The sequence below is a fragment of the Oncorhynchus keta genome, chromosome 30, assembly GCF_023373465.1.
Source record: "Oncorhynchus keta strain PuntledgeMale-10-30-2019 chromosome 30, Oket_V2, whole genome shotgun sequence".
In the NCBI taxonomy this organism is placed as follows: Eukaryota; Metazoa; Chordata; class Actinopteri; order Salmoniformes; family Salmonidae; genus Oncorhynchus; species Oncorhynchus keta.
In genome coordinates this window covers 8,912,646-8,925,274 of record NC_068450.1, presented here as the reverse complement: position 1 = coordinate 8,925,274, position 12,629 = coordinate 8,912,646, and the positions used below count along the sequence as shown (strand labels likewise).

Genomic DNA, 12,629 nt, shown 5'->3' with positions numbered 1-12,629 from the left:
GAACTACAGGTTATAGTCCCCGATAAACCATCTGAACTACAGGTTATAGTCCCCAGTAAACCATCGAACTACAGGTCATAGTCCCCAATAAACCATCTGAACTACAGGTTATAGTCCCCAATAAACCATCTGAACTACAGGTTACAGTCCCCAGTAAACCATCTGAACTACAGGTTATAGTCCCCAATAAACCATCTGAACTACAGGTTACAGTCCCCAATAAACCATCTGAACTACAGGTTACAGTCCCCAATAAACCATCTGAACTACAGGTTATAGTCCCCAGTAAACCATCTGAACTACAGGTTATAGTCCCCAATAAACCATCTGAACTACAGGTTATAGTCCCCAGTAAACCCTCTGAACTACAGGTTATAGTCCCCAGTAAACCATCTGAACTACAGGTTATAGTCCCCAATAAACCATCGAACTACAGGTTACAGTCCCCAATAAACCATCTGAAATACAGGTTATAGTCCCCAGTAAACCATCTGAACTACAGGTTATAGTCCCCAGTAAACCATCTGAACTACAGGTTATAGTCCCCAATAAACCATCTGAACTACAGGTTATAGTCCCCAATAAACCATCTGAACTACAGGTTATAGTCCCCAATAAACCATCTAAACTACAGGTTATAGTCCCCAATAAACCATCTGAACTACAGGTTACAGTCCCCAATAAACCATCTGAACTACAGGTTACAGTCCCCAATAAACCATCTGAACTACAGGTTATAGTCCCCAATAAACCATCTGAACTACAGGTTACAGTCCCCAATAAACCATCTGAACTACAGGTTACAGTCCCCAATAAACCAATGTATTTATACTGTGAGATACCATCAGCCGTCCAAACCAAAGCCAATATTCAGTTCTGAGAGATAACAGATAACACAAGATAACCTTGAACGATATAGAGAGAGAGCATCAAAATAGTTCCGTAGAAATATTCAGAATACTATTCAGCTACATTCACAACATACCACAGTGCTGAGTGAGGTTGAGATCCCTGATAGTTAGTGGGTTAGTCAGAGGGTTGAGATCCCTGATAGTTAGTGGGTTAGTCAGAGGGTTGAGATCCCTGATAGTTAGTGGGTTAGTCAGAGGGTTGAGATCCCTGATAGTTAGTGGGTTAGTCAGAGGGTTGAGATCCCTGATAGTTAGTGGGTTAGTCAGAGGGTTGAGATCCCTGATAGTTAGTGGGTTAGTCAGAGGGTTGAGATCCCTGATAGTTAGTGGGTTAGTCAGAGGGTTGAGATCCCTGATAGTTAGTGGGTTAGTCAGAGGGTTGAGATCCCTGATAGTAAGTGGGTTAGTCAGAGGGTTGAGATCCCTGATAGTTAGTGGGTTAGTCAGAGGGTTGAGATCCCTGATAGTTAGTGGGTTAGTCAGAGGGTTGAGATCCCTGATAGTAAGTGGGTTAGTCAGAGGGTTGAGATCAAAATCAAATAAAATCCACTTGTATTGGCCACACACACAAATGCTTGTGCTTCTAGTTCCGCCAGTGCAGTAAGTGAGTTAGTCAGAAGGTTGAGATCTCAGAGGGAGAGAGGGAGAGAGAGAGAGAGAGAGAGAGAAAGAGAGAGAAAGAAAGAAAGAAAGAGAGAGAGAGAGAGGGGGAGAGGGAGAGAGAGAGAGGGACAGAGAGAGAGAGAGAGAGAGAGAGAGAGAGAGAGAGAGGGAGAGAGAGAAAGGGACAGAGAGAGAGAGGTAGGGTGAGAGAGAGAGAGGGGGGGGAGAACATAGCAGCCCATGAATTTAAGCAACAGCAGTAACAAAGAAGAAGCAACAGCAACAACAACAACAAGACACAACAGGAAGAAACAACAGCCGCAGGAAGCAACAACAAAGCGGAATAGTCACAACGGCTCTTTTTGAAGCTGGTTATCTATTCACGCATGTGAATGAGAAGCATGAGAGGAAGGACAAGCCAAACGTCCACCTGGCTGTGTGACCGTATGTGTCCATTGTCTCAGTGGCCACTCCCTCTCCAAACACCAGGACAACCAGGACACTGGCTGAGTCCCAAATGGCACCCAATGCCCTTCATAGTGAACTAGTTAGCACAGGAAACAGGGTGCCATTGGGGACGGACAGTGATTTAAAAGTCAAGCGAACCATTGGGTGACTCACCGCGGCGCTTGTCTTTGATGCCTCCAATACCGCGTCAGATACTCTGCCAGGACTCACTTGAAAAGCCTATGAACACACACATAGACAGGTCTGGTCTGGTACACTATGAACACACACATAGACAGGTCTGGTACACTATGAACACACACATAGACAGGTCTGGTACACTATGAACACACACATAGACAGGTCTGGTCTGGTACACTATGAACACACACATAGACAGGTCTGGTCTGGTACACTATGAACACACACATAGACAGGTCTGGTCTGGTACACTATGAACACACACATAGACAGGTCTGGTCTGGTACACTATGAACACACACATAGACAGGTCTGGTCTGGTACACTATGAACACACATAGACAGGTCTGGTCTGGTACACTATGAACACACACATAGACAGGTCTGGTCTGGTACACTATGAACACACATAGACAGGTCTGGTCTGGTACACTATGAACACACACATAGACAGGTCTGGTACACTATGAACACACACATAGACAGGTCTGGTCTGGTACACTATGAACACACACATAGACAGGTCTGGTCTGGTACACTATGAACACACACATAGACAGGTCTGGTCTGGTACACTATGAACACACACATAGACAGGTCTGGTCTGGTACACTATGAACACACACATAGACAGGTCTGGTCTGGTACACTATGAACACACACATAGACAGGTCTGGTCTGGTACACTATGAACACACACATAGACAGGTCTGGTCTGGTACACTATGAACACACACATAGACAGGTCTGGTCTGGTACACTATGAACACACACATAGACAGGTCTGGTCTGGTACACTATGAACACACACATAGACAGGTCTGGTCTGGTACACTATGAACACACACATAGACAGGTCTGGTCTGGTACACTATGAACACACATAGACAGGTCTGATCTGGTACACTATGAACACACACATAGACAGGTCTGGTCTGGTACACTATGAACACACATAGACAGGTCTGGTCTGGTACACTATGAACACACACATAGACAGGTCTGGTACACTATGAACACACACATAGACAGGTCTGGTCTGGTACACTATGAACACACACATAGACAGGTCTGGTCTGGTACACTATGAACACACATAGACAGGTCTGGTCTGGTACACTATGAACACACACATAGACAGGTCTGGTACACTATGAACACACACATAGACAGGTCTGGTCTGGTACACTATGAACACACACATAGACAGGTCTGGTCTGGTACACTATGAACACACATAGACAGGTCTGGTCTGGTACACTATGAACACACACATAGACAGGTCTGGTCTGGTACACTATGAACACACACATAGACAGGTCTGGTCTGGTACACTATGAACACACATAGACAGGTCTTGTCTGGTGCACTATGAACACACACATAGACAGGTTTGGTCTGGTCTGGTCTGGTACACTATGAACACACATAGACAGGTCTGGTCTGGTCTGGTACACTATGAACACACATAGACAGGTCTGGTCTGGTCAGGTCAAATCAAACCAAATCAAATCAATTTTTATTTGTCACATACACATGGTTAGCAGATGTTAATGCGAGTGTAGCGAAATGCTTGTGCTTCTAGTTCTGACAATGCAGTGATAATCAACAAGTAATCTAACTAACAATTCCAAAACTACTGTCTTATACACAGTGTAAGGGGATAAGGAATATGTACATAAGGATATATGAATGAGTGATGGTACAGAGCAGCATACAGTAGATGGTATCGAGTACAGTATATACATATGAGATGAGTGTGTAGACAAAGTAAACAAAGTTGCATAGTTAAAGTGGCTAGTGATACATGTATTACATAAGGATGCAGTCGATGATGTAGAGTACAGTATATACATATGCATATGAGATGAATAATGTAGGGTAAGTAACATTATATAAGGTAGCATTGTTTGAAGTGGCTAGTGATATATTTACATCATTTCCCATCAATTCCCATTATTAAAATGGCTGGAGTTGGGTCAGTGTCAATGACAGTGTGTTGGCAGCAGCCACTCAATGTTAGTGGTGGCTGTTTAACAGTCTGATGGCCTTGAGATAGAAGCTGTTTTTCAGACTCTCGGTCCCAGCTTTGATGCACCTGTACTGACCTCGCCTTCTGGATGATAGCGGGGTGAACAGGCAGTGGTAATAATAATAATATATGCCATTTAGCAGACGCTTTTATCCAAAGCGACTTACAGTCATGTGTGCATACATTCTACGTATGGGTGGTCCCGGGAATCGAACCCACTACCCTGGCGTTACAAGCGCCATGCTCTACCAACTGAGCTACAGAAGGAGTGGTTCGGGTGGTTGATGTCCTTTACGATCTTTATGGCCTTCCTGTAACAACGGGTGGTGTAGGTGTCCTGGAGGGCAGGTAGTTTGCCCCCGGAGATGTGTTGTGCAGTCCTCACTACCCTCTGGAGAGCCTTACGGTTGAGGGCGGAGCAGTTGCCGTACCAGGCGGTGATACAGCCCGCCAGGATGCTCTCGATTGTGCATCTGTAGAAGTTTGTGAGTGCTTTTGGTGACAAGCCGAATTTCTTCAGCCTCCTGAGGTTGAATAGGCGCTGCTGCGCCTTCTTCACGACGCTGTCAGTGTGAGTGGACCAATTCAGTTTGTCTGTGATGTGTATGCCGAGGAACTTAAAACTAGCTACCCTCTCCACTACTGTTCCATCGATGTGGATAAGGGGGGTGTTCCCTCTGCTGTTTCCTGAAGTCCACAATCACCTCCTTAGTTTTGTTGACGTTGAGTGTGAGGTTATTTTCCTGACACCACACTCCGAGGGCCCTCACCTCCTCCCTGTAGGCCGTCTCGTCGTTGTTGGTAATCAAGCCTACCACTGTTGTGTCGTCCGCAAACTTGATGATTGAGTTGGAGGCGTGCGTGGCCACGCAGTCGTGGGTGAACAGGGAGTACAGGAGAGGGCTCAGAACGCACCCTTGTGGGGCTCCCGTGTTGAGGATCAGCGGGGAGGAGATGTTGTTGCCTACCCTCACCACCTGGGGGCGGCCCGTCAGGAAGTCCAGTACCCAGTTGCACAGGGCGGGGTCGAGACCCAGAGTCTCGAGCTTGATGACGAGCTTGGAGGGTACTATGGTGTTGAATGCCGAGCTGTAGTCGATGAACAGCATTCTCACATAGGTATTCCTCTTGTCCAGGTGGGTTAGGGCAGTGTGCAGTGTGGTTGAGATTGCATCGTCTGTGGACCTATTTGGGCGGTAAGCAAATTGGAGTGGGTCTAGGGTGTCAGGTAGGGTGGAGGTGATATGGTCCTTGACTAGTCTCTCAAAGCACTTCATGATGACGGAAGTGAGTGCTACGGGGCGGTAGTCGTTTAGCTCAGTTACCTTAGCTTTCTTGGGAACAGGAACAATGGTGGCCCTCTTGAAGCATGTGGGAACAGCAGACTGGTATAGGGATTGATTGAATATGTCCGTAAACACACCGGCCAGCTGGTCTGCGCATGCTCTGAGGGCGCGGCTGGGGATGCCGTCTGGGCCTGCAGCCTTGCGAGGGTTAACACGTTTAAATGTCTTACTCACCTCGGCTGCAGTGAAGGAGAGACCGCATGTTTTCGTTGCAGGCCGTGTCAGTGGCACTGTATTGTCCTCAAAGCGGGCAAAAAGTTATTTAGTCTGCCTGGGAGCAAGACATCCTGGTCCGTGACTGGGCTGGGTTTCTTCTTGTAGTCCGTGATTGACTGTAGACCCTGCCACATGCCTCTTGTGTCTGAGCCATTGAATTGAGATTCCACTTTGTCTCTGTACTGACGCTTAGCTTGTTTAATAGCCTTGCGGAGGGAATAGCTGCATTGTTTATATTCGGACATGTTACCAGACACCTTGCCCTGATTAAAAGCAGTGGTTTGCGGTTTCAGTTTCACGCGAATGCTGCCATCAATCCACGGTTTCTGGTTTGGGAATGTTTTTATCGTTGCTATGGGAACGACATCTTCGACGCACGTTCTAATGAACTCGCATCAGTCTGGTCTGGTCTGGTCTGGTCAGGTCTGGTCTGGTCAGGTCTGGCCTGGTACACTACGAACACACATAGACAGGTCTGGTCTTGTCTGGTACACTATGAACACACATAGACAGGTCTGGTCTGGCCTGGTACACTATGAACACACATAGACAGGTCTTGTCTGGTACACTATGAACACACACATAGACAGGTCTGGTCTGGTCTGGTACACTATGAACACACATAGACAGGTCTGGTACACTATGAACACACATAGACAGGTCTTGTCTGGTGCACTATGAACACACATAGACAGGTCTGGTCTGGTATACTATGAACACACACATAGACAGGTTTGGTCTGGTCTGGTCTGGTCTGGTACACTATGAACACACATAGACAGGTCTGGTCTGGTACACTATGAACACACATAGACAGGTCTGGTCTGGTCTGGTACACTATGAACACACATAGACAGGTCTGGTCTGGTACACTACGAACACACATAGACAGGTCTGGTCTGGTCTGGTACACTATGAACACACACATAGACAGGTTTGGTCTGGTCTGGTCTGGTCTGGTACACTACGAACACACATAGACAGGTCTGGTCTGGTCTGGTACACTATGAACACACATAGACAGGTCTGGTCTGGTCTGGTCTGGTCTGGTCTGGTCAGGTCTGGCCTGGTACACTACGAACACACATAGACAGGTCTGGTCTGGTCTGGTACACTACGAACACACATAGACAGGTCTGGTCTGGTCTGGTCTGGTCTGGTCAGGTCTGGCCTGGTACACTATGAACACACATAGACAGGTCTGGTCTGGTCTGGTACACTATGAACACACATAGACAGGTCTGGTCAGGTCTGGTACACTATGAACACACATAGACAGGTCTTGTCTGGTACACTATGAACACACACATAGACAGTCTTATCGATCTGCTACAAAACCCCCTGTTAGTCTAACTGGTCTGTCTGCTACGCTCTACTGACACGTTGGTCCTTCCTGTTTGGCCCTGTCCGGGGGTATCATCGGATGGGGCCACAGTGTCTCCTGACCCCTCCTGTCTCAGCCTCCAGTATTTATGCTGCAGTAGTTTATGTGTCGGGGGGCTAGGATCAGTCTATTATAACTGGAGTATTTCTCCTGTCTTATCCGGGTCCTGTGTGAATTTAAGTATGCTCCCTCTAATTCTCCCTTTCTTTCTCTCGCAGGACCTGAGCTCTAGGACCATGCCTCAGGACTACCTGGTATGATGACTCCTTTTTGTCCCCAGTTCACCTGGCCGTGCTGCTGCTCCAGTTTCAACCCTGACCTGTTCACCGGACGTGCTACCTGTCCCAGACCTGCTGTTTTCAACTCTCTAGAGACAGCAGAAGTGGTAGAGATACTCTTAATGATCGGCTATGAAAAGCCAACTGACATTTACTCCTGAGGTGCTGACCTGTTGCACCCTGGACAACTACTGTGATTATTATTATTTTACCATGCTGGTCATTTATGAACATTTGAACATCTTGGCCATGTTCTGTTATAATCTCCACCCGGCACAGCCAGAAGAGGACTGGCCACCCCTCATAGCCTGGTTCCTCTCTAGGTTTCTCCCTGGGTTTTGGTCTTTCTAGGGAGTTTTTCCTAGCCACTGTGCTTCTACACCTGCATTGTCTGCTGTTTGGGGTTTTAGGCTGGGTTTCTGTACAGCACTTTGAGACATCAGCTGATCTAAGAAGGGCTTTATAAATACATTTGATTTGGTCAGTCTGCTACTCTCTCTACTGACACGTTGGACAGTCTGCTACTCTCTCTACTGACACGTTGGTCAGTCTGCTACTCTCTCTACTGACACGTTGGTCAGTCTGCTACTCTCTCTACTGACACGTTGGTCAGTCTGCTACTCTCTCTACTGACACGTTGGTCAGTCTGCTACTCTCTCTACTGACACGTTGGTCAGTCTGCTACTCTCTACTGGCACGTTGGTCAGTCTGCTACTCTCTCTACTGACACATTGGTCAGTCTGTTACTCTCACTACTGACACGTTGGTCAGTCTGTTACTCTCTCTACTGACACGTTGGTCAGTCTGCTACTCTCTCTACTGACACGTTAGTCTTGGTCAGTCTGCTACACTCTCTACTGACAAGTTGGTCAGTCTGCTACTCTCTCTACTGACACGTTGGTCAGTCTGCTACTCTCTCTACTGACACGTTGGTCAGTCTGCGTTGGTCAGTCTGCTCTCTCTACTGACACGTTGGTCAGTCTGCTACTCTCTACTGACACGTTGGTCAGTCTCTCTACTGACACGTTGTCAGTCTGCTACTCTCTCTACTGACACGTTGGTCAGTCTGCTACTCTCTCTACTGACACGTTGGTCAGTCTGCTACTCTCTCTACTGACACGTTGGTCAGTCTGCTACTCTCTCTACTGACACGTTGGTCAGTCTGCTACTCTCTCTACTGACACGTTGGTCAGTCTGCTACTCTCTCTACTGACACGTTGGTCAGTCTGCTACTCTCTCTACTGACACGTTGGTCAGTCTGCTACTCTCTCTACTGACACGTTGGTCAGTCTGCTACTCTCTCTACTGACACGTTAGTCTAATTGGTCAGTCTGTTACTCTCTCTACTGACAAGTTGGTCAGTCTGCTACTCTCTCTACTGACACGTTGGTCAGTCTGCTACTCTCTCTACTGACACGTTGGTCAGTCTGCTACTCTCTCTACTGACACGTTGGTCAGTCTGCTACTCTCTCTACTGACACGTTGGTCAGTCTGCTACTCTCTACTGGCACGTTGGTCAATCTGCTACTCTTTCTACTGACACATTGGTCAGTCTGCTACTCTCACTACTGACACGTTGGTCAGTCTGCTACTCTCTCTACTGACACGTTGGTCAGTCTGCTACTCTCTCTACTGACACATTTCAATCTGTCTACTGACACGTTGGTCAGTCTGCTACTCTCTCTACTGACAAGTTGGTCAGTCTGCTACTCTCTCTACTGACACGTTGGTCAGTCTGCTACTCTCTCTGACACTGACACGTTGGTCAGTCTGCTACTCTCTCTACTGACACGTTGGTCAGTCTGCTACTCTCTCTACTGACACGTTGGTCAGTCTGCTACTCTCTCTACTGACACGTTGGTCAGTCTGCTACTCTCTCTACTGACACGTTGGTCAGTCTGCTACTCTTTCTACTGACACGTTGGTCAGTCTGCTACTCTCTACTGTCACGTTGGTCAGTCTGCTACTCTCTCTACTGACACATTGGTCAATCTGCTACTCTCACTACTGACACGTTGGTCAGTCTGCTACTCTCTCTACTGACACGTTGGTCAGTCTGCTACTCTCTCCACTGACACGTTGGTCAGTCTGCTACTCTCTCTACTGACACGTTCAGTCTGCTACTCTTTCTACTGACATTGGTCAGTCTGCTACTCTCTCTACTGACAAGTTGGTCAGTCTGCTACTCTCTCTACTGACACGTTGGTCAGTCTGCTACTCTCTTTACTGACACGTTGGTCAGTCTGCTACTCTCTCTACTGACACGTTGGTCAGTCTGCTACTCTCACTACTGACACGTTGGTCAGTCTGCTACTCTCTCTACTGACACGTTGGTCAGTCTGCTACTCTTGGTCAGTCTGCTACTCTCTCTACTGACAAGTTGGTCAGTCTGCTACTCTCTCTACTGACACGTTGGTCAGTCTGCTACTCTCTCTACTGACACGTTGGTCAGTCTGCTACTCTCTCTACTGACACGTTGGTCAGTCTGCTACTCTCTCTACTGACACGTTGGTCAGTCTGCTACTCTCTCTACTGACACGTTGGTCAGTCTGCTACTCTCTCTACTGACACGTTGGTCAGTCTGCTCTCTCTCTACTGACACGTTGGTCAGTCTGCTCTCTCTCTACTGACACGTTGGTCAGTCTGCTTCTCTCTCTACTGACACGTTGGTCAGTCTGCTACTCTCTCTACTGACACGTTGGTCAGTCTGCTTCTCTCTCTACTGACACATTAATCTAATTTATGCTCAATCCGCCTCTCTTTCTCTCTTCTCTTCCTGTGTGACTAAATATTTCTAGGTGCAGGTGAGTCAGTGGGCCTGAGTCCTGCTGTCCTGTCCTGTTGTCCTGTCTAGTCCTCCTGTCCTGTCCTGTCCTGTCCTGCTGTACTGTCCGATGCCTGCCTGAGACTGTGAAATGACTGCTTGCTAGAATTCATGGCATGTTGCGTCAGAAGAAGCAGGAAGGAAGACAGGATGAGGATGAGCATTTGGTGTGACATAGGTTTGGACAGCAAACATCAGAGCAGGGAAGCAGGACAGGACAGGAGGACAGGACAGGAGGACAGGACAGGAGGACAGGGGACAGGGAGGACAGGAGGACAGGACAGGGGACAGGACAGGAGGACAGGACAGGAGGACAGGACAGGAGGACAGGGGACAGGACAGCAGGACAGGACAGGAGGACAGGACAGGGGACAGGACAGGAGGACAGGACAGGAGGACTCGCAGGGAAGCAGGACAGGACAGCAGGACAGGGGACAGACAGGACAGGAGGACAGGACAGGAGGACAGGACAGGAGGACTCGCAGGGAAGCAGGACAGGACAGCAGGACAGGACAGGGACACAGGACAGGGACACAGGACAGGAGGACTTGCAGGGAAGCAGGACAGGACAGGGCAGGGGGACAGGACAGGAGGACTGGCAGGGAAGCAGGACAGGACAGGGCAGGAGGACAGGACAGGAGGACTGTCAGGGAAGCAGGACAGGACAGGGCAGGAGGACAGGACAGGAGGACAGGACAGGGGGACAGGACAGGAGGACAGGACAGCAGGACAGGACAGGGGGACAGGACAGGAGGACAGGACAGGAGGACTCGCAGGGAAGCAGGACAGGACAGCAGGACAGGACAGGGGGACAGGACAGGGGGACAGGACAGGAGGACTTGCAGGGAAGCAGGACAGGACAGGGCAGGGGGACAGGACAGGAGGACTGGCAGGGAAGCAGGACAGGACAGGGCAGGAGGACAGGACAGGAGGACTGTCAGGGAATCAGGACAGGACAGCAGGACAGGACAGGGGACAGGACAGGAGGACAGGACAGGAGGACTGGCAGGGAAGCAGGACAGGACAGGGGACAGGACAGGAGGACTGGCAGGGAAGCAGGACAGGACAGCAGGACAGGACAGGGGACAGGACAGGAGGACAGGACAGGAGGACTGGCAGGGAAGCAGGACAGGACAGCAGGACAGGACAGGGGACAGGACAGGGGGACAGGACAGGAGGACAGGACAGGGGGACAGGACAGGGACACGTGACAGGAGGACTTGCAGGGAAGCAGGACAGGACAGGGCAGGGGGACAGGACAGGAGGACTGTCAGGGAAGCAGGACAGGACAGGGCAGGAGGACAGGACAGGAGGACAGGACAGGACAGGACAGGACAGGAGGACAGGACAGGACAGCAGGACAGGACAGGGGGACAGGACAGGAGGACAGGACAGGAGGACTCGCAGGGAAGCAGGACAGGACAGCAGGACAGGACAGAGGGACAGGACAGGGGGACTGGCAGAGAAGCAGGACAGGACAGGGCAGGAGGACAGGACAGGAGGACTGTCAGGGAAGCAGGACAGGACAGGGCATGAGGACAGGACAGGAGAACAGGACAGGAGGTCTGTCAGTGAAGCAGGACAGGACAGGGCAGGGTGACAGGACAGGAGGACTGGCAGGGAAGCAGGACAGGACAGGGCAGGGGGACAGGACAGGAGGACTGGCAGGGAAGCAGGACAGGACAGGGCAGGAGGACAGGACAGGAGGACTGTCAGGGAAGCAGGACAGGACAGGGCATGAGGACAGGACAGGAGGACAGGACAGATGTGTCATTCATTAAAGAATTTTAACTGTGTCCCAAATGGCCCCCTCTTGCTCTATGGTCCTCGCTCAACAGTAGTACACTATGTATGGAATAGGGTGGCATTAAGGAATAGGGTGGTATTAGGGAATAGGGCGGTATTGGGGAATAGGGTGTTATTAGGGAATAGGGTGGTATTATGGAATAGGGTGGAATTATGGAATAGGGTGGAATTAGGGAATAGGGTGGTATTTGGGGAATAGGGTGTTATTAGGGAATAGGGGCGGTATTGGGGAATAGGGTGGTATTAGGGAATAGGCGGTATTGGGGAATAGGGTGTTATTAGGGAATAGGGTGGTATTATGGAATAGTGGTGGAATTATGGAATAGGGTGGTATTAAGGAATAGGGTGGGGTGGTGGTATTAGGGAATAGGGTGGTATTAGGGAATAGGAATAGGGTGGTATTAAGGAATAGGGTGGTATTATGGAATAGGGTGGTATTAGGGAATAGGGTGGTATTAAGGAATAGGGTGGTATTAGGGAATAGGGTGGTATTAATGAATAGGGTGGTATTATGGAATTGGGTGGTATTATGGAATAGGGTGGTATTAGGGAATAGGGTGGTATTAGGGAATAGGGTGGTA

The 12,629-nt window shown here is 49.2% G+C and overlaps 1 protein-coding gene across 1 annotated transcript in view; it reads right to left on the bottom strand.

The window, feature by feature from the left end:
• LOC118373299 (probable E3 ubiquitin-protein ligase MID2) overlaps positions 1-12,629 on the bottom strand; it is a 125,776-nt gene that overhangs the window by 94,329 nt on the left and 18,818 nt on the right. The window contains exon 2 of the mRNA XM_052486956.1: positions 2,136-2,201. Within this exon, the coding sequence (XP_052342916.1) occupies positions 2,136-2,201 (66 nt within the window). The remainder of the gene's footprint in view (positions 1-2,135; positions 2,202-12,629) is intronic.